At 45.9% G+C, this 23243-nt stretch overlaps 1 protein-coding gene across 3 annotated transcripts; it reads right to left on the reverse strand.

Moving 5' to 3' along the window:
• Positions 1 to 520: 520 nt before the first annotated feature.
• Positions 521 to 21573, reverse strand: RpL11 (ribosomal protein L11). Of its 3 annotated transcripts, none has more exons than XM_065446625.2 (5): positions 21438 to 21573; positions 20140 to 20265; positions 16222 to 16371; positions 9338 to 9580; positions 521 to 612 (listed from the first exon to the last, which is right to left on the reverse strand). In XM_065446625.2, the coding sequence occupies exons 1-5, from the start codon at positions 21447 to 21449 to the stop codon at positions 574 to 576; spliced, it is 570 nt and encodes a 189-aa protein (XP_065302697.1). In that variant the 5' UTR covers positions 21450 to 21573; the 3' UTR covers positions 521 to 573. The 3 variants fall into 3 exon arrangements, with proteins under 3 accessions (XP_065302697.1, XP_065302698.1, XP_065302695.1); XM_065446626.1 differs by lacking the exon at positions 21438 to 21573 and adding an exon at positions 21241 to 21261; XM_065446623.1 differs by lacking the exon at positions 21438 to 21573 and adding an exon at positions 21051 to 21113.
• Between the last annotated feature and the right edge of the window lie 1670 nt (positions 21574 to 23243).

The raw sequence follows: 23243 nt of genomic DNA on the forward strand, positions 1-23243 counted from the left end.
ATAGCGCGAATAAGTATCTTTAAAAGTGGTCCGCCAAGAATACGCCTTAAGTACAACCCAACACATTCCGCGGATGTGATTTTCTACCACTGCCTTATATACAATTCCTTTTCACGCTTTTTGTGCTATGTCAGTGATAGGAGCACCACTCTGCACATATCATTGGGATCAGCAAAACTGAGCAGAAGGCATTGGCTACAATATCGTGGCCTGTATCTCTACCAGTCATGCCATCGCTACAGGCAGACGGAAGTAGAGAATTCGTGCACCAAATTCCTCTTGGAGACTACTAGATGACTAGGCTTCGCTGGTTGCAGTTTCGATGTGTCAGCAGTTATCAAAACGAAAGTATCACTATTTCTGCTTGTCTCAGTGGCCAAATTGGCACACAGAAATCTGTCAGGTGTATACATTAAATCTGAGGCTAATGGCAGTGCCACGGAGCTCTCCGATTAATCAAGCATGTCCAAAGTATCAGTCGGCGACTGTATTTGAATGTGTACAAAGCACCTTGAACATATACCATATGTTTTTTTTTTATTTGTGAGGAATCAAATGTAGCCGACGGCAGGTTCATTTGCCGCCCTTTCCAGGCAAGATGATGCCATCGTACTGCAAAGAGAAGATTTCACAGCATTAGTCACCACTTTTCAAGTTCAACTGAACCTTAAAAACATAAATTGAGAAAACAAATTGAACAAAAAGGTGTATTCCCCCCTGAATCAATGAAAAGGTAGAGTGGCTCTTAGTTCTGCCTAATGTGGCCGATTGCAGCTGGAGTCCACTGTTAGAGACCTTTCGTCCCAAGGAGAGCATGATAGGGCAAAAGACAACAGCAACCCTGCCAGACCAAGATTTACCTCTTGCTGCAACATTCTAGAATTTAAAAAGTTATTCTGGACGGTGTCTAGGTGTGTCAGTCAAAAGCAGCTGCTGGCAAGGAGTCGCATGCAAAGGGCATTTTTTCAGAATACTGCCCCATTAACAGTACGTAAGCTGTACCTCCAATCTTGTAGTAAGGACTGAATATGCGTCAGGCCCAACGTTGCAAAGGAGGATTTGCTGTTGCACTCGTTGAGATACAACACAGGACTGCATGCCGATCAAGCATCAGTGCCTGCCGATGCAGTGCGATAGTACAGCAGAGAATATCAGTGAACTCATGCCACTGGAGTTGACAGCTTTCCATTTAACCTACCGTATTTATTTGAATCTAGGCTGACCCCGATCCTAAGCCAACCCCCGAATGTTCGAAGAAAAAACTTGCCTCGAATGTGAACATGACACGCTCACCCTACATCATACTACTCTACCCGCAGACAACTTTCTGCAGCTATGACTGGAAAGCTATGGGGGCGGAGCTTATGCACATGTGTAACCGCTACTAGTATTTCGCCAGCGTTTGACAGTGCTATTGGTTGCTCAGAACAGACAATGAATCGACGCAGCATCCAAGTGCGACGGTTCCGCATTTGCCCAGGCGCGGAAGTGAAAAGCCGCAAAGTCAACTTTTAGATTCAGTGGCGTGTGTTGTCCTATTTAAGGGGGGACGCGGGTCTTGAAATCGCGAAAAATGGTCAAAAATGGCAATTTTCAAAAATTGCGTTTTTGAAGTCTTTAATGTCCCAACTATGCCTCTACAAAATATTATGGCTCAATTCCTACTCGAAGTATAAAAAAAACGGCAATTTAGAAACGTCGGTGAGCCGAAATTGAACGCCAAGCGCGAAGATTTGCCTCATTTTCAAGCTGCCGTAGCTCCGCGCGACGCGAACCGATCGGCGCCATCTTGGTCTCGTTTGAAAGCTGGTTTCCCGCTCTCCATTCTGGCGCCCCTCGGCACGCTGTAGACCCTCGTGCAGAGGAGCGATCGGCACCCCAAGCACCCGTTCTCAAGAGCGAAATCGTCGCGAGACAGCCGCTGATTGGGTGAAGCGGGCGCCTCCCCGAAGCGCAGGCCTCTGATTGGCCGTGACGCATGCTTCGCCTGCCGCGGCCCCGCGGCCGCGTTGTTCGACTCCTTCGCGTCGTCTGCATTCGCCGGCGCGCACGTCATTTTTCGCATTCCTCTTGTATTTTTCGTTCTGCCTTTTTCTTTATCGTTCTTGTAGATATTTTGGCTATTGAGTCGCCTCTTTTAACCACGAATTTCTTGCTTTTGCGTGCCTGGTGTCTTTGTTCCGCGTGTCACGATGGCGCGAGACGCGCGCTTGAAAGCAAGCACGCGAAAAGCAGTCAGCAAAAAGAGGCGCGCATGGAATAAGAGCGCTACATCGTCGAGAACTACAGCTTCGGTGATGCCGCAAGCTGCTGTGGCATAGAGATATGGCTGTGGCCTTGGTGGATGCGGCTGGAGTGAGCTCGCCAACAACAGCTTCGCCGGTGGACGCGGCCGGACAGTCCCGATCGGTGTCAACTTCGGTGTTACCGCAAGTCTCTGCAGTGCCGGTGGATGCGCCTGGACTAAGCCCGTCGAAAATGCTAACTTTTGAAACGCTGCAAGTCGCTTCGGATTCCGTGTTGTCGGAAGCGGCCGAGCCGGCTGACCTAAGCCTAACGTCGACTTCGGCGTTTCCGAACGCCGCTTCGGTGCCGACGGACGCGGTTGAACCGAGCTCGCGTGCTCAACGCTTCGACGCGGTGTTTTGCGCGGAGTGCGCGGGGCGTGAAAAGTACGCAGACATTAAAACTTCATTGGCGAAGAAGTCCGCGACTTCCCGCAAGTTCGAGCTAATGAACGTCGGCGCAGCAAGTAAAGACGACTTTCTGAGCTTTTTTTTTTTTTTTGCCAAGTACCAATGCAATACAGAGGTTTTCACAATCTTTACATGAACAGATTTCTTTGAGTTTGGTGTTATTGTGTTCAGTAATGACTGGGCTGCATGCTAAAGCATTAAATTTTTCCATGTGATAGGTAAACAAAAGTGGCAGAGTAAGCAAAACTTTGAATGCAATTTTCTCAGCTTTGCTTTTTCGATCAAATGCCTTTGCCTTACGGAACTTTTCATAATGTTTGCATCAACTGATTTTATTGAATTAGGTATCATTTTTTTCAGTAAAACCTCAACTACATCCTAAAGCTTTCCATTTTTCATTAAACCCATTAGACTAGCAATTAGGTCAGATGTAAGCTAATTACTCCCGCATTGTTTTTTTCTTCCTACTTTGTTATTCATTCATGACCTATATGATCACTTTTTAAAAATTTCTTTAGCTTTAGGATGTGCAGTGGGCCCTTGGAAATGACAGCCATTCTTTGAAACTAGTTTTTTTAATTAAGAAATTATCATAATGGCCCGTAAGAAAAGACCTATGTGGGATGAATTATTTTGCAATATCTTCATTTATAGATGAGATATATAAAATCTGAATATATATTTGGGATCAGCATTCAAAGATATATCTGCATGCCAATTTTCAGGAAGATATGTTACGAAATAAAAAAAAAGTTTTCAAGACCCTCATCCCCCCTTAACTGTTGCCAATAAGGTGTTTATGTTTTCTCTTCCCCAGCTTAAATGAACGCGGGACTCTTCAGAAGCGCTCTCACTTGCGCGCGCTTTGCCTCCGTAGCTTTCCCTTCATGGCCACAGGAAGTTGTCCACGAGTATAGCCTCATTGCTATAAAAGGGCTAAATATAGGCAGACATAGTGCGAGCGCTCGCACACGTTACGTCACGTTGGCGAGAACAACAGCGTCCATAGTTCGTCCGATTATTGGAAGCAATGGCACAGTCCACATAACCAAACACTGCCACTGCACTCCGACACGCCCAGCATCAAGCAATGTGCACCCCCGCACCGATAACGTTGGACAATAACTGCGCCTTGTATTCCGTATCACTGTCATCTCGTTGCGGGACACGCAAAAAGCGTGTCCCGTTGCCCCCTTTAACGACCAACATATTTTTCATTGATGGTGACGTCTCGCCCGGTTTGAACATTTGAGGATACCTCTGCGGCTGGCGCAAATTTTCATTTGAAATCGACAATATAGTGGCATCACCTGTTTGGTGCCATTACGACAAAGCCATGCTGCATGCCAATATGACGCAGTTCAAAATGGTGACATTGTTAGTTTCTGTACTTCAGTTGGCTACTGGCGCATCTAGTGGCAGCTGCGATACTGACTTTTCTAGATGGCACTAGCAAGGCACAATATTTACCATTTTCAGACAAAAACTGGCGCATTTTTCAAATCCTCGAATCGAAGCCGGCCCTAGAGTTTGGTATATGATTATATGAAAAAAAAAAACAGCCCAGGTTTGAAAAATATGGCATATACTCGCAAATATTTTTCTTGGCCCTCCTACCAGAAAATGAGAGCATTTTTGCCAGCCCTAGACGGCGCATTTTTCACATGGGGCAGCTTCACTTTTATAGCCTCGTTTACATGAATGCGACAGTGGCGCATCGCATTTCCAAGCGCATTTGGGAAAGGCGATGCGACGCCGTTTACATGTAGCGCCTTAACTCTCGCGAGAACGTAGCGCCACATGGTGTCGTAGAAGGGAAGTGCAACCGACTTCCGGTGTAACTGGTTTCCGGTAGTAGGCCGAGTGCACGTTGGTGGTTGAATGCCGAGAAATAGACAGTTTTAGTTAAGCGTACGCAAAGCAGCGCATGTCTTTTGCAGCTTTAATTGGCCAGCGAGGTCTTTGGATCTCAGAGGCCATATGCCGATGTTGCGGCTATTTTCCGACTCTAGCGATAGGTAGCGCTGACATCTCGAATGTTTCTTTCGTTAGGCTTCGACTCGTTCGAAATGAGAAGCGATCTCGAAAACACCACAAGGGTATCCATAATACTATGTCGTCAAAGCGGCCTGAGACTAAGCGATAGCCGTTTTATACAATCATTTGCTGCGAACGAAGTGCATTTTACAAAAGCAACGCCAAATTCAATTCGAAGCGGGCAGCAGGGAACGCCACCATGTTGATGGCGAATTCCTTCCCATCATTCCTAATGCGACAATCCTGCGTTTACATGCTCCGCGAGAGTCGACTCGGGCCCGTAAATCTACCCTCGCCTGGCGCATTAATGCGATGCGCTAGAAATGTGATGCGATGCGACACTGTCGCATTCATGTAAACGCGGCTTATGACTAATTTGTCCCCTAAGCTAACTAATTTTGGCAATCATCGGAACGTCAATCAACAATAAAGATGATCACATTTTAAAGCTCTATACCCCCAGATTATGTATGAAGATTGTAAACATCAGCCCATTTTATGTCTGCTGGAGACGAAGGTTTCTCTCAGCGATCTGATTAACCCTGCCTAGTTTGGACTATCGTATGCCTGGCAATTTTTTAATCACGTCGCCTACCCCTCTACCATCCTTGACCGATTCGTGGGGTGTATAGTTCCAAAGCAACACTGGGGCTATGAAAGATGTCATTGTAGAGGACTCGGAATTCTTTTGAACACTTTTTTTTATCGTACCACACCAAAACCGAGTGCTTTTGCTTTTTACCCTTATCAAAATGCGGTCACTACCCACGACGTCTTGCTCAAGCAGCAGCAGACCACCATGAGCCACCGTGGTAGGTCTCGAATGCATCTACCTTTCCCTGGCACTCATTCTGTTGCGCCAATAGACAAATGGTTGCCTGCCCTACACACTATATCAGGGGTGTCCAAACTGCAGCTCAAGACTCTGGGATCTGTACCCCCCCATATTATTGACTATAAAGACCAGCTTTCTTCATTTCCAAGAGACGCACACACAATGGCTGCCAAACTTGAATGTGCTTGCTTCACGAATGGGGAAGCACAATGCAGAGGCACAATGAGCAATCGCAGCATGAGTGGCATTCACTGTGACCACCAGCTTTCTTAGACAAGCAATAAATTTCGTCTTGACTTTTTTTTTTTCAGTTCTAGACTAAGATTATTTTTTATGGTTCTTTGCATATGCCTCTCTGGCAAGCCCTGCATTAGATGTGTCTTTACTGTGGAAGAAACCTGACTGAAAAGCCATTGCATTCCATGGCACATTTTCTGTGTTAATTTCTCACAACTCGCACTAGCCACAAAGTTTCTAGCAATGCTTTGAATACTGGAAGATCAATTCCGCAATTAAAACATGCCAGCCTATAGAGAACTGGCAAAAAATTGTTGAAATCACTGAAGCTATTGTGCCGATTCTGGTGCCTGCTACAAAACTTGATCAGTAATTACAATGGAGCCACCAATCCGTCACATTTAGTACGGTAAAATCTCATTAAACCGTACCCACTTAAACAGTAGTTTCGTTTTAAAAGAAGTAAAGTCAAATCTCTGACTTAGCAGCCATTGAAAATAATGTGTTTTGTATCCACATAAACCGTACCAGCTTATTACGCACATATCGGCTAACATGTAGTGTTTCCACTTTTAGTCCCGCTATGACGGTGGTGCGTCGTCCTCGTTGGGCAGCCCGTTAGGACAACTAGCCTCAAATTTCAGAACGGCCTCCAAATGCCCGTGTGTTTGCACGTGAAGCCGCATCAACATTTCGGCGTTGTGCAAGCAAGGACACATTCAATTTATACATTAGGGCTAAGAGGAAAAAACCACATACATAACGATATGGTATTCAGCATATATCGGATATAACATAGAAATTCTGCCTTTTGGGCAGCGTTTTCCACGCAGAATAATCGTGAAATTAGTGTTGCTAAGTTCCCCTAAACCGAGACAGGGCGATAAGTTTGCCTATGCAAGTTCATATCTGCTGCCATTACTGCACGGCGCATCCCGCCAGCGCACCAATCGCGAAAGCCACGAAGAGCACCACAAGTTAGCGCAACGTGCCACAAGATGGCGCCAGCTGTTCTGCATTCGCATCTCCAGCGAGCGTCCAAAGAAAAAAGAAAAGCGAGAAGCAAACCCCACCCGTGCTCCCTTTCTACAATAATCTCCCTCTCTTCCTCAGCGAGTGAGGAAATGTGCCGCAGAAGCCGCGGTAGGTGCGTCAACAAAGCCCAAAGCTGTGTCGCCCGAGACAAAGCTGCCAATTTTGCAAAACTCAAAGTACGAGCTCGCGCAGTCGACAACACCGACAATTCTGAAAACCGCGAGCGTCACGATCATGAAGGCTAGAACGAGCGACTGTGCCGATTGACGGAAACGGCGTGCTTTGTGCGCCAGGGCGAAACCCCGCATGTGTGAAACCAACACAGTGGCAGCCGCTGACATTACCTATAGCTGGGAGCATGTCGCTACTGCCAGCAAAAGAGATGGTGCTTAGATGGAGGAGTTTCTGAGTACAGATAGCACTGCCTCATTCTGTGAAGAATCTCCGACGGAGGTGACGACGAGATGAAGTGGCCCGTCTTTGACACCGACCCTAATGTTCACACAAAGTGTACCGTTGTCGATAGAGTCGCTCACTGGTTTCACGCACGCTACATTACAGCTGCCAGTGTTCGCGCAGCTGCTGGACGCGACGCACACCACGGTTGTGAACCGGAAACTTCCACAAAAGCAAGTGCAAACTGACCATTTCAGCGCACCTAAAGCTTGACACGCTCCTTAGAGGTATAAATAAACATTTCATTTTTCACACCCTACTTTCTACAACTCCCAATTTTCCATCCTAAGTGGCAAATTTGGTTTGGAAGCTGCGAAGGTATGTTTGGCAGCTTTCTCATTTTTTACAGCAGTCCAGATATAGCAATGATAGGTTATAACTATCGTATTTTTGATTTTACATATTTTTATAAGTGGACTGCACTGTAACAGATTTTTGTTGTGCGAAGTGAATAAATACTGCCATGTTTTTGCCCTTTCATCGCACTCTCTCCGAGTTCCGTTTCATCAGTACTACCGTTTAGTATGTACTTTTTCCAAGCTCTGGCCAACTACGATTTAATCAGGTTTCACTGTAATCTAAGACAGTTTTCGAACAACACTTTGTATATTCAAAGTGAACTCATTTCCAACACATCCAACATAAATCTTCACACTACATTAATCAAAGCTGACCATGTCTGCTGTCGGTTCTGAAACCTAGTAAACAGGGTGATGCACTACAGAGAGAAAATTTAGTAGTCATGTGTGGATGACCTGAGAAGCTGTAGCACATCACACACGGCTAGACAACGGTACATGTATTTCCTACCATTTTATAATGGTAGCGACGTTAGCATTGCGAGTACTGTGATATACACCGATTGGCTTGGTTACAACCTTAGACAGGTTCTTGGCCAAAGAAAACCTATATATGACCGCTGGACTGAATTGGTATGGCACCTCGAACTCTTCTAGCACGAACGGCATGAACCATTTCTTGTCTCGTTTTGAAATGTCCGCACTAAAGTCTCCAACGATGATACCACAGGGGTAGTGTCATCACGGCTAGCCCATGCTAACTGCGGCATCATGAACTTCTTGATATCACACTTTGGTGTACCTGGAGATACACAGCAGATATCAGAATTCCGTTCTTCGTTTGTACTGCATGGACATCCCCACAGTCAGTGGCATTGTCCTCTTGCGAGTCAAGGGTGTAAAGGTGTACATACATATTGTCCTTTTTGCATATGGCAAAACCTCCTGCTCGTGGGTTCGTGCGCTGTTTACAAACGATTCCAGTATACCCATGGATTTGAAACAATGCATCTTGATTTGCTTATTTCATTAATTATTATTAGGGGCAGAGTGCTTCAAGCCTGCTTTCCTTCTGCCGCGGGTCAGCCCAGTATTGCACTATCTTCAGGATCGGCCCACGCTCACCTTTTTTTTTTATTGTTGACGCACAAGCAAAAGAAAAATACATGAAACCCTAGCCACCTACAGCTTAGCTGTAAAATGATTCACAATTCTTTGCTACTTTGAAACGCTGACACAAATACTGTACTCCACTTCGTCACGTGGAATCTGCACGAGTAGTGTGGTCATAGAAGTGCCGCTCCACAAGTTTTGAAGTGAAGTTTTGTGGTGGTAAGGCTATGCCAAGTTATACAATTGTGCACCTTTGAACTTCCAGTATGAAATACTGTTTTGGTCACACATGTAGGCCGTCCACTGTGGCCACTACTCAAAAGAAGCAACTTCAATTGTTTAGTGGTAAACAGATCAGTGACATGGTTTACAACATACACGACTTACTGTTGCTTGAACAATATGTCACATACCTCTACTTTTTATATGTAATGCACCATTTCTTGGTCACAATTGCTAACAGTGAGAGAATTTCATCCAGTTTTCGCAGCGTTGCATGCCGTTATGAAACAGTCTCACAGCCTACATCTCAGAACCAAGCATACAGCTAGCTTTCACAAAGGTTATTGAATGAAAGCTCCAGAGGAGAGGAAGTAAAAACAACCATGTGCCCCTATTGGGATGCTGACCTTCTGTTGGAACCATTTGATGGCCTCTTCCTTTGAAAGCCGGTGATTGCACCCAATGGTGCCCTTCTTGTGGCGTCTGTGTGCAACGTTGAAGCCTGGGCGGCCCAGCACTACGTAAAAGTCGAGACCGTAGATGCCAATGGTGGGGTCATACTTGATACCCAAGTCAATGTGCTCCTGGATACCGAAGCCAAAGTTGCCTGTGTCCGAGAAGTTGTCCTTGCGGAGCTCGTATTCTCGCACCTGCATGAAAGAAGGGAAGGCATACCACACAGCAATTTTGTATGAACTAGTTTATTGGAGGGCTTTCAAGAATCAGTACAACGGAACCCATCAAATATGTTTTCCACGAAATCACGGAAAAAAAAAAGAAAAAAAAAAACCTGCATGCCAGAAAAATGAATCATGCAAACATCCTGTTGAATATTAAAACAATGACACAATGCACAGCTCAGGATCTAAAAAAAGAATTAGTCACCGACTGTATTTTCGGACTCCAAAAATTCGGACATGCTCGATTATTCGGTCTGCTTCGCGGCACTGCCATTCTCCCCATAGACTATAATGTATAACAACTGCTGGAAGTTCGGACACCTTGCAACCTCTCGTCTGATTTTTCGGAAACTCCTTGGGCACACTAACATGCGCACTAACATGCGCAGAACTCGATGGCAAGATCATTCGTCAGGTTTCTGCTGTGCCACCGGACGATGACTCCGAGTCGGAAGATGACGCACCATGTGCTACGCTGCCGTCGCATGTACAAGCAGTGACTGTGCTTTTAGCCGCCTATAATGACCGTACAACCCTCTCCGAGATTCAGACTTATCTGATTGCGCCTAAACTGAACAGCATGCAACAACGCATTCACGATTTCTTCAAGCCTACTGCCGAGCCCGAATAAGTGCATGGAAATAAAGGATTTCTTTTTTTTTTCTTAAACTGCTTTTTCAGACACCTGTTTATTCGGACATTTCCGCAGTACCCATGAGGTCCGAATAAACAGGGAATGAGAGATATCTTCTAAAAGTGGCAGGAAAAGGTGCGTTGGATCCTCAGATCATCACTTTCGAAGATACCTTGTTGTTTCAAAGATTTCACTTAACTAGCATTAGACACATAGGCGTCTGAGCAACGGTATTCTGAGTTCAGTGCCAGGATCACTGTCTTGTTATAAAAAAAAAAATGCAGCAAACAACTCATTTTTACAATGAGAAAAGGTGCAACTTGCACAATTTGCCTGAACAGAATGGTTACTCATTCATGTTCACGTTCCGAACACCTTTATTGCTGTTTACAGACCACAATGTGTTTGAGGTTCTGCTCTCCCGAATGGCTTTGCAAGGATTGTGAATACGCCGGTGGACCAAGCCTTTATTAGTAAACACCAGTTTGTCTCGCGATGCATCCAAGTTTTGTGAACACCAAAATCGTGTGATGCAGCTCATTGCCATTGGCTTATCATATAAAATTACTCTTCTTTTGAATGAGTTTCTCAATGAAAGCGGTGTATCAATGTTGTCAACCTACACAATAGCTTCTGTTGACATCTTGTACACAAATGGTGATGACGCTGCTGAGTTTGGCTGCTACCAATGCCGTAAGCATGGTTTCTTTCGTATTCAATTATAATGTGCACAAAATTTTTGAATCCATATATTTAAAAAAAGAGGTAGACATAAGTACACTATTTTTGCATATGCCTATCATATTGGAAGCAGGCAACTAAAACGGTTCTCTGATGCTCCCGACAATCCAGGCATCTGGATGGCAAGTACAAGTTCTTTGGTTCCTGAGGGCAATGAAACTAATGATAACCAATGGAACTCCCTGAAAGAGCCTGTAGTCACCTGGCAGTCACAAGCAATGCAGTCCATATACTTTTGACAAAGACTGTACCTCCAATTTAGTAGCAAAGCCTGAATTTGTACTCAGGCCTTACGTTGCAGAGGAGGATTCACTCTCGCACTTGTTGACATACAACACAGGGCTGAGTGCACAACACGCATTCAGTACCTGCCGATGAGTGCTTTTGCAATTGCTCCACATATTGGACGCCTTAAAGGGCCCCTGAAACGGTTCGGACAAATTTTGGAGGCGCGTAGGGTACAGCTTAAGTAGAACATTCGCACCACAATTTAAGTGAAGCGTTACGTATTAATGGAGTTACAAGCGATTAGAAGTTACCCTCCTCCCTAGCTATGCTTTTCCTCCTCAACTCGCTCGCCGAGCGAGCGGCGCTAAGCTCCGCCTTCACTGGTTCAGCGTCACGATGCGACGTCACTTCGCTCACTTCCGGTTGTTTAGGAGCACGCCCCCTCCCACGCGAGACCTCTCCGCTAGCCGCTTGGCCGTCGACCGAGAGCTATCGAAGCAGCGTGCGTTGCGAGCATTCTGTCGTAGCGCCGAACGTGTCCGGTACTCCGCTAAAAACAGGCAAGCTGGTCATTTCGGCAAATGACTGGAGGCATAAACTCAAGCTGATGAAGGAACTTTAGCGTAGACGTACGTGAGCAGCCTGATCGGTCTGCACGGTCCAGACACTTGCTGGCGCAGCGCTTAACCAGTCAAACAAAGCGCTAATATTGCTCTAACCAAGTGTAAAGCATTTTAAACATTTATAAATCAACGTGTTGATGATTACACTCCTGCGAAAAATACACACCAGCAGCAAAGAATACACTTCGTTGCTGCTACTGTGTATGGTTGAGCTCTGTGCCACCAGGTGGCTGCACCGTGCAGACCATTCACATTTGCCCTTCTGCTCATCTCGTGGCTCATCCCGGCACAGTCAAGCGGCCAGACCCTGTCCCCTTGCGCTTGCGTTTGCCCTAATACTGGACTCGCGGTTTGCAGGTCGCCAGGTTTGCAGTCCACAAGGCAACAAAGTCGAATCATAGTGCTCGCGAAAAGACTGAGACCGACTCTGACCGCGGAGCTCTCGTCAAAATGGAGTACGTTGTAACACAAGCAGACGACACTTGCTGTGTGCCGGAAGTGCTGAAGTGTACTAAAAAACTATTCTTGTGTATTCTCTTTAAGTTATTTTCTTTTTACAAAAACAAAGTAACTAACATTCCAACTATTACAAGCATCATTTGTTCACCATAAAGTTGGAAAAATTATCGACCACGCGCCCTGGTCAGCCAATCAGATAGCTCGCCCATGTGACGTAATATGGGTTATTTGCATCATATGGGTAGGGGCGGCTTAAAATTCCGCCGAGTAGTGCGCTGCGATCGGCAGCGATGTGCATTTTTAAAACCTTATAATAAATTACACGCTTTACGCAGAGCACTTAGATGCATCAATTAATGATCAGAAGAACCTACTCTAACGACTCAGTACGTTTGTAGAAAATCGCCAAAATCGTTTCAGGGTCCCTTTAAGGGGGGACACGGCTCTTTGGGACCAAAAATCGGTCAAAAAGCCCGATTTTCAATCTTTTCATTTTTGGATTCATGGCATAATTCTGCACCTTTGAGCGAATTTCCATTTAAATCTGATGCGTAATTGTGCCGTAATGTCGATTTAAAATAATGTAGTTTCTGAAAGCGCCCTTTAAATTGAGGACAAACAGCGCTAGTTACGACCGCGCGCCGCGCAAAAACGAAAAGCCGCACCTATGACATCTTGGTCTTGTTTGAAAGCTCGCGCGTCCGGCTTCCCACCCTCTCTCGGCCAGTCACCATGTGCCAGCCACAGTAAAATAAAACAAGCGCAATGTTTTCTTCAACGCGCGTTCTTATTGGTCGGTAAAAGCATGTGACCCGAATGGCACCATCTGATAGGCTTAGGCCGGTTGCCCTGGCATGAGCGCTGCACATGCCGCCATTTTGAGCGGGTCCTCGCTACTGCACGGAACTATGCCAGGGGGACCGAAGAAGCACCATTCCGTGTATATGTTCGGCCGGAGACGAAGGAAAACGAAAAAGAAAGTAGGGGAATCGTCTTCTTTTCCGTCTGAAGTAAGCGACCGACGAGGAGCAAGTGCAGACGAGCAGCCGCATGATAGCCGCGGAGAAGCAAACAAGGCATCGCTGGACGACGCATCGCTGAACAGTGCTCCCATCACTTCTGCGGATCGTCAGCCGCCCGATTGTCGCGGAGAAGCAGAAAATGCTTCGCTGGACGATGCTTCGCTGGACAGTGCAGCCAACACGCCTGCGGACGCCAGACTCGCCGACCAACGCACGGACGGGCAACCGCCCTGCCGCGGAGAACCAAACAATGCCTCGCTGGAAGTTGCATCGGTGGACAGCGCACCCGACGCGTCTGAAGTGTCCGCCCGAGTGAGAATTGACTCGAAAACTGTGACCGACAGCGACGTAAGGGAGGCAAGCGCTTGTGAAAAGGCTATGCTCGAGCGGCTTGCGTCGACGGCAGCAACGACGCGAAAGATGCAGCAGTTCACGGAACTCGGCGGCGCGGCAACGTCGGTAACAGACGAACGTAAGACAGCGTTTACTGCCGTCGACATGCGTGCGATAAACTCCCTCCTTGGCTTTATGCGCTGCCAGACTTGTCAAGGACGCGCGGAGATGGTGACAGGAGATCGCGAGTACGGCCTCGCAGTGAAACTGATGCTCATCTGCGAGAGGTGCGGTGAGATAGCGACTGAGTGGAGTTCGCGACGGGTACAGAGTGAAAAGAAATGCAACCCGTTTGAAATTAATATCCTTGCCGGGCGTGCGATGCTCGCAACAGGTAACGGCCAGACAGCCATGAATGACATTTTCGCAGCGATGGGCCTGTCTGGCCGAGGTCTCCACAACAAGACGTTTCAGCGGCATTTGAAAAAAACTCTGAACCCCGGTGCGACGCGCGCAGCTGAGGCTGTTATGGTGCAGTGTGCAGAAAAAGCGGTTACACTTTACGAAAACTTGTGTTTTGGACACAAAGGCAACATTGCTGTGTGCTTTGATGGCACCTGGATGATGCGGGGCCATTCTTCGCATATAGGAGCAGGCGCAGTAGCGGAGCTATTTACCGGCTACATCCTGGACTACGTCGTGCTTTCAAACTTTTGTTTGGGCTGTGAAATTGGGCCCAGACCTGACTCTGATGAGTATGCTGGGTGGAGGAAATCCCATCAGTGCCAGAAGAACACTGATTGTAAATCTGGCCAAATGGAAGTTGAGGCTGGATTAATCTTGTTCCAGCGTTCTTTAGAACGCAACAAAGTAAAGTACTCAACCATGCTGTGCGACGGTGACAGCCGCACTTTTAATGCTATCAAGGATGCAAAGGTGTACGGCTTTGTAGATGTTCAGAAAGAAGACTGCATCAATCATGTACAAAAACGTATGGGTGCAGCGCTTCGAAACCTGCTCCAGAAGCACAAAAGTGAAGGCATGCGGGGACTTGGTGGCAAGGGGAGGCTCACAGCAGACCTCATCAACAGGCTGAGTGCCTATTATGGTCGAGCACTCAAGTCTCACTGTGGTGATGTTGACGCCATGCAGAGAGCGGTAATGGCAACGTACCACCATGTCACGTCAACCGACAGCTGCTCTAACCACAGCCTGTGTCCAAGTGGCAAGGATTCTTGGTGCCGTCATAATGCGGCAACAGCAAAAGGTGAGCCACAACCAAGGCACAAGTATAACTTGCCAGCGGACGTGGCAAAGGCCCTTTTGCCTGTGTATGAGCGCTTGGCAGATGTAAAGCTGCTGGATAGGTGCAAGCGAGGGAGAACCCAAAACTCCAATGAATCATTCCACTCAGTCATCTGGAGTATGATTTCCAAAGAGCAGCATTTCTCCCTTTTTGCTGTGGAGGCAGCCGTTGCAGAAGCAGTGCTACGCTTCAATACTGGAAATGAATATGCAGCAACAGCCATTCTTCAAGAAATGAATATGAATGTGACAGACTCCGGCTCAAAAAGAGCCAAAGAAAAAGACTTGCGTCGCACCACTGCTTCCAGGAAAAAACGGGCATTATCACTGGGCCTCCAGACGATGGCAAAAAAGAAGCACCAATCTGGGATGCACCCAGATTATTCCCCAGGTGCATTTTCGTAATTTGAGGTGCTTTCGTTCTCATAAAGGTGCTTGAAAGCGTTTTTCTTCGTTTTCTCAAAACTACAATTTTGACACACAAGCAGTTTTGGAGTGAACATATTTCTGTTTGTATTTGTGCTAGCACAGTAATTTTTTTTTCCCTGAAAACAGAAACTCTTACTCTATGTAGTAAGGCTAATTTCACTGCGCATATTGGTCAGTAACATTTTTTAAAAAGATACTGTGTATAAAGCAGGTGAGGGAACTTTTACTGCAATGGGTTTAGCAACCCCTAGATTTAGACCTAATTGGCCTAGGAGACTCATTCTTGTTTCACTACATTCCTTAGATGTTAAACATTAATTTGGTATGCTAAATTTTATCATTGCATCAATTGTTTGGGAAATTATCAAACTCCAAATGAAAAACATAATATTGTAAATATTTTGAAAACTATTTATTGTATGGAAAAAATAAATGCAGATTTAGAATCAGTGCATAAAACTTAATGAAACATAGAAGTTTCATTGAAATCAATCCACAAATAAAAAATTTTTTTCAAAGAGGGGTGTCCCCCCTTAAACCTAGGAAAGTTGCCAGATTTCAAGACCCATTGATCAGCTACGCTGGTGGAAGCAGACCAACCAAACAAAATTGTGATCATGTAGGCTTCTTGTCAGAAGTACAGTAGCCTTGTATTTGCTTATCATATTGGAAGCAGGTAGCTAAAATGTGTCAGATGGCTCATTACTGTTCACATTCTCAGCACAAGAACTGTTTAAAAATCAAAGTATCAGGCACCAATTTCTCGACAGCCTCACCTGGCAACAAAGGACGCATGAAACATGCCACCTGCAGATCACACACAACAATCACACACACCTTGAGGCCTTTCTCGAGGATCTCCTCTGCCTTGGGGCCCCGGACGGTGCAGTGCACAGCAATTTTTTCATTTCTCCTGATGCCAAACGATCGCACGGTGTAGCGGGCCTTGGAGAAAACAGGCTGCTGGCCTGTCAGCTGTTCGAGCACCTGATGAGAGTCAACAAACAATTGAATATATTGAAACCTGCAGCAGACACGTGAGTATTTCCCCTGTGCCAAATGCCCAAGTTAGCAATCAAGGCTGGAGCATGTGCTCCTGCTGTATGCTTTAGTTAATTTAATAATGGGGTTTTATGTGCCAAAAACATGGCCTGATTCTGAGGCGCGCCATAGTGGTAGGCTCCAGATTAATTTTGATCACCTAGGGATCTTTAATGCGCATCTAAATCTACTTGGATTTAGGTGTTTTTGCATTTCACTGCCACCAAGATGTGGCTGCTGTAGCCAGGATTTGGACCCACGACTTCGTACTTAGCAGAGCAACACCAAAGAGCAACCACGGCGAGTTAGTGTTCTGGCTACAAGCAAATGCAGATTGGCGAGATGCTCTGCCAGACAGGCGATACACCCTGTGCTTACTAGCACCGGCACTTAACTTCGGTATCTGCGATTTGTCGTGCGGATTATGCAGTGCTATTAGTGGCTTGGCTGAACCTCAGTTATGCATATTGTATCATATACCCATGCCACACGGGCACAGAAAATGGCATTCAGTAGTTAAGGCCCAAGTCCACGAATGACATTTTTTGGCGAACCTTACAACATGAGAAAGACTACAGCAAAAAGCAAAAAATACAAGACACACTCAATATTTTGATGACTCATCAAGTTGATTGTTTGCGTCATGGCATTTAATGCGCCAAAGATTATTCATTAAAGATTTGCTGACCTCTGTAGAAACACTGCAGACAGGCGCTCTGCTCTAAATAGTCGCAGTAAGAATGATCTGCGTGACAAAAAGCTCGTTAAGTTGATTCATGAAATAATACAATGATAGCAGCCAAGACTTCAGTTGCGATTATACGCTGTTTATACAAGCTCATAAGTGTATAAGTTCTATAAATGTCACCGATGCAAGTAGGTACAAATAACCGACAGGTCTGAAAAGTTGGTCAGCGACTGTACATATATCCTTTTGAAATCAGTTCTGCCTTCCCTTTAAAAACAAGACATGAATGCATTTAACTATCTCGGCAGAAAGTCTAAGCCAAAAAATGTCAATTGAAACATAACAGTTCTATATAGACTTTTGCAAGGGTTATGATTGACAAACAAAAAATGTCAAGATCATTGGTGCCAATACAACAATTACAATAGAGCTCTGGAAACAGGGCTTATTACAATAGAATTGCAGAAGTTAGCAAATAATCATTTTGCTGGAATATGTCTTTCCATATTAAAGATTGTCTCATTAGTGCTCATCTACTCTCATCTGTTGCAGAAATCAAGTCAACATTCAACGAACAGAACAGTAAAGTGCTTCATTGGCAATGTGCATACAGTCGCCGACCGATTTTCCGGACTCCAAAAATTTGGACATGCCTGATTATTCGGTCAGCTTTGCGGCACCGCCATTCTCCCCATAGACCATAATGTATAACAACTGCCTAAAGTTCAGACACTCCTTGAGCCAACTCGATCGAGAGCACCATGCACCGACTCTGACCGGAGCATGGTTCGATTTGCTGAACGCCATTTTTGTTTTGAACAGAGCCTCCTTGCAGCCCCATGAAGTGGCGCTACTGGAAATCCCCGCTCATCATCATCGTTTCTACTGGTTCGATAAGAGTGGCTCTACAGCAGTTCCGGTTTCATAAGCCATGTCAAGACTATCCGCAGCTGCTTCGTTTCTTTACGCACGATGCTGCGAGTAGAACGCATTTTTCATTTGTGCGACTGGTGTCGGCACGGTGGTGTTTGCTTTGTGCGCTGTGTCGAGGTTTCGGTGATCCAACGCGGCATACGGAAACATCGCGCCAAGTGTCTAATGGCGCCGACAGTGCTCGCGCAGACTGCGCTGGGGAATGCCGGCAAGCGGGTGCCGGGAGGCCTAAGATTTGTTGCCTTCCGATGTGCTCCCTACTGACACGGAAAATGTTCTGCTGAGACCTGCGCAGTGGTTGCACTGCGATTCCGGACACCGTCTCATTTGACAGTTTCACAGGTGCTGACACTGCTGTACCAAGATGCGCAGAACTCGACGACGGTGAGATCATTCGTCAGGTTTCTGCTGCACCGCCAGACGATGATTCTGAGTCGGAAGATGACGCACCATGTGCTACGCTGCCGTCGCATGCGGAGCGTGTACAAGCAGTGACTGTGCTTTCAGCCGCCTATAGTGACCTACGACCCTTACCGAGATTCAGGCTTATCAGATTGCGTGTAAACGGAACAGCGTGCAACGGCGCATTCATGATTTCTTCAAGCGTACTGCCGAGCCCGAATAAGTGCGTGGAAATAAAGGATTTCATTTTTTTCCCCTTAATCTGCTTTTTCGGACACCTGTTTATTTGGACATTTTTGCAGTCCCCGTGAGGTCCGAATAAACGGTCGGCGACTGTAGATGCTGAAACTTCTACCGTCCACCTTGCAGATACGTTATATACGGGCAAACACATTAAAGAAACATTAATGTACAGATGTGGTGCAAGTTGTACCTCCAATTTAGTAGCAAAGCCTGAATTTGTACTCGGGCCTCACGTTGCAGAGGAGGATTCACTCTCGCACTTGTTGACATACAACACAGGGCTGAGTGCACTACACGCATTCAGTGCCTGCCGATGAGTGCTTTGGCAATTGTGGCTCATGTGTGCCTTAAATTGAGGAAAAAGTGATAGTCTGTGACGTGGATTCACATGAAAAAAAAAAAGTTTTCCAGATGCGTAAGGGTTTCTACTTGTGACAGCAAATGAAAAAGGCTGGATTCTTTCTCAAATGAAAACTGTTTATTATCTGCAGAGCGCCGGCGTGAAGCGTATTGCTGCCTTCCTCGGCCGCGTCTCTCGTGCGTCTCCCGTGCCGTTTCTCTGGCTCGGCTGACCTCCGGCTCTTCTCTCTCGCCTCGCTCGCATCCGTGCGATGAGTCTATCCTCGTGTTTACTCAAGGGTCTCTCGCGGGGAGCAAAGTACCATACGCCTCATGATCTACGTACGGTATTGCGGTGGTGAGCACGCTGCCTGACAGGTCCGCGAAAAATGCGTGACTGCTAAGTTATGAGAGTGCGCTCTGCTCACACTTGCAACATGCACCAATCAGCTACACTAGTGGAAGCTTACAAACAAAAAAATGTGTTATCATGTAGGCTTCTTGTCAACGCTACATTAATGCTCTTATACCATCACGTGTCTCACTATCATGGATCATTATGGTCAGCACCAACACATCATCAACGGTTGCTTCAGTTCCCCGCAAAGGGGCAACCGCAGCATGTGTTAGGTCATACTGATCCTATTTCTGCAACACAGCTCTTGGCGCACGTTTCTTTATAGCAAACAAAAAGGCGCAAGTGAAAATTGAGCTTTCCGGTTCTAAGCCTTTTTTTCTTTTTTAAGACTTAGGCATTTGTACCTTTTGTCCCGATTACATAGGACATAAGATAGGGAGAACACCATCCCTGCAAAGCAAAACTGAAAATGTTTGGAGGTCTTTATGTGCTACGCCAGCTGCCATAACCAACATTCTAAGTAGGCGTTTTCCAATTGCGAAAATTAAAAATTTTGCCTGCGAAGATAACTCAATTGTGGTAAAAGCTATTGTCTCTAGTGTACACACAACCCAATGAGCTTCTCATTTAAGTTGCAACAATGGCCATACCATACAGGCCATACCCACAGGCCATACCATTAGTGTCAAATGAAACGTGAATGGGGGAGCACATGCCCGAAGTATAACCAAGTTCTGTACAAAAGGCTCACCTTGGCAGCCCGTGTCAGCCTGTCTCCCGATTCACCAACACAAATGTTTAGGCACAGCTTTCGGATCCGAACCTCCCGCATGGGGTTCTTATCCTTGTCTTTCTTGTCCTTTCTCGGCAGTTTCGTCTGTAAAGGAAGCTGCGCATGAAGCTCATGTCAATGCGTTCACAAAGCATGTCTCCGTAAGTCCACAGCAACCGCAGTGACATTTCTGCAGGCCTACTTTCATCTTAGAAGGGTGACAGTTTGGGCTAGTTGGTTTTCCATTTTAGATTGTGTGATACAGCGCGAAGCAGGGACATGGGACGCAAGAAAAGCGCTTGTCCTCGTTTTTCTTGCGTCCCTTGTCCCTGCTTCGCGATGTACCCCACAACCTACTTTCACCATTCTTCAGGAGTACAGGCATTGTTGACTGTAAAGTCCTTTCATGAAATGGCAAGCTTGCTGTCATCGATTGTTTAATCAAAACACGCGAGATGTTTCTTTTGCATGTGCAGTGCGCCGATGCTATGCTCTAAGAACGAGTTATATTTTGATGATGACAGAATTATTTCGATGTCATGTATCGGGTAGGACAGTGATGCGCAATAGCCAATTTAGTACTCTTGAAAGAGTCATATTATTCACACAGGGCTACCACGTTGGAAGGAACAGGGAACTTTTCCAGAATGGCAACACAATGGGCAGGCGTTGTGAGGGCGCTCCTCCACCCAATCACGTTTGTAAACTTATTCAGCAAACAGTTGCTCATAACGGCTTTATAAACGGCAGGTTTGCGATTTTATCTATGTGCATGCAACTCTCGAAAGGCTTTCCACGCACGGTACTCATTTTGCAGTTACACCAGCACACGCATCTTGATTCATACTAGCAGGATCGAAACTCAAGAATGACTTCATAGAACCACGCACAGTAACTCCCGGATGGACAAGACTAGACATGCCCAGACATGAAACCATTGTGACCCCGCAAGCCTTGGCCCGGAATCCCTCGTTGCAGCCAGTGCCAATGGAAACGTCCCAAAGTAGCCATAAAACTGACTTGCAAGCTGTAGACCCGCTAACACTTCGCTAGCATACACGTTGCGCTTAGCGTACTCACGGACATGCAAACACCGACAGTGCAGAGACAAGCGTAGAAGTCGCCGTAAAGTACTGTAACAGCTTATTACACTTTCACTAACTATGTAACTTCGGAGCAGGAGCCCTTCTGTATGAGGTCGATATAAACAAAAACGGTTTTGAGTATGCACTTTTCCGATTAATTTTGATTGAAAATGTGAAAAATATTCAGCGTACCTTCGCCGCCATGGTGCCGAACGGAAAAAGAACTCGACTTGTCTTGTCTTATCCGACAGCGACTCTTTTGTGTACTTTCTTCGTTCGACACCGCAAATTCTTGGCGCTGTCATCGCTAGCGTTGAAGCGTTCACTGACGACGTCAAACAAGTCAAAAATTTTCATGGCACCTGCTTGCGTGTATTTATTTTTACGTACTGCAGCCCATATGGGTTTAAAGCAGGCGTGGCGATAACACAACTGGCGGGGGGCAAAGAGCGAACTTTTCCGGGCAAATCATTCTACCGTTCAATTTTTGAGGGAGAAAAACTACGCTCTGAAAAATGTTTATACCCTTTGGGGCTTATCTTGACCCCAAACAATAATCATCTGCCTTCCTCGCGTTCCCTCTCTTGAAAACTCGGCGCTCACTACTTTCCTGTGGAGAATACAGTGTCAAGCTGATAACGCGCAAGCTGTTCGTGACTAGGAAGTACCAAGCTCGCAGCGTCAAAGAAAATAAATGCGGGCAAGAGAAATGACGATTATTGTTTGGGGACGAAATACAACCCAAAGGGTGGAAACTTTTTTTAGAGTGCATGGCTGTACGCGCCAGTTATGAATTGGAATGGTAAAAGCTGTAAGATGTACGAGTACAGTACACTGTACAGTGTGAAGAGTTAAGGTGTGCATGAACTTTAAGCTTTCGTTGTGGCAACGTCTTGCCGGAGTGGGACGTTACTTTGTGCAAATGGCAAGGGACATTTTTGCATTTGCTCCTGACTAGCCATAGTTCTGATGCAGCAGAATAAATGCTGTTTTTGCGACGCATTATCGATTGCAATCTTCAAGAGATGATGGCCATGACGTCATTAATAATAATATTTGGGGTTTTACGTGCCAAAACCACTTTCTGATTATGAGGCACGCCGTAGTGGAGGACTCCGGAAATTTTGACCACCTGGGGTTCTTTAACGTGCACCTAAATCTAAGCACACGGGTGTTTTCGCATTTCGCCCCCATCGATATGCGGCCGCCGTGGCCGGGATTCGATCCCGCGACCTCGTGCTCAGCAGCCCAACACCATAGCCACTGAGCAACCACGGCGGGTGGCCATGACGTCATTCCCTGGCCCCACAGTCGCGCAATTCTATGTGAGCAATTTTGTACGCAGTAGCACAACTCCGTGATCCCAAGTTGGCGAGATGAACAATATGTCTGTTACTGTACATCACTTATTTATACAGGGTGTTTCACTTAACTTGAGGTAACCTTTAAAAACATACAAAATGGTACATAGCTGGTCAGAACCAAGGTAATGAATTCGTTGTCACTTGGAAACACTGTTTTTTCTGTATTCGCAGGCTTCTTTCATGCTTAGAAAAATACTTATGTAGCACATATTGAGCAGCAGAAAGCTGTATTAGGAGTTTTTCATGTTGCTCTACAATTTTCTCTTTGACATTTTTCATATAATTGAGAAGTTACTTGCAAAAACTAATCTGAGTATCTCCAACCGACGAAAAACCGCATTATCTTGGTTTGGACCAGCTACATGGCATTTGAATATTTTAAAGTTTGGCTCAAGTTACACGAAACACCTTGTATGTTGTGCTACCATAAGCATACGAGGCCACAGTGCACAGATGCTCCTATGTCTGTTTTCCGTCGTTTTAGGCCAGGTTGTCTCCTCCCGCGGCTTCTGAAATCAACTGGGTTTAGCTATACATGCCGCTTTGCATGGCGTCGTAACCTTGTTGATATGGTCTCTCACTTGCAAGATTATTTGTGACCACCTAAGAAAATCTAATGGAAAATGTTCCACAA

The sequence above is a fragment of the Dermacentor albipictus genome, chromosome 5, assembly GCF_038994185.2.
Source record: "Dermacentor albipictus isolate Rhodes 1998 colony chromosome 5, USDA_Dalb.pri_finalv2, whole genome shotgun sequence".
Lineage (NCBI taxonomy): Eukaryota > Metazoa > Arthropoda > Arachnida > Ixodida > Ixodidae > Dermacentor > Dermacentor albipictus.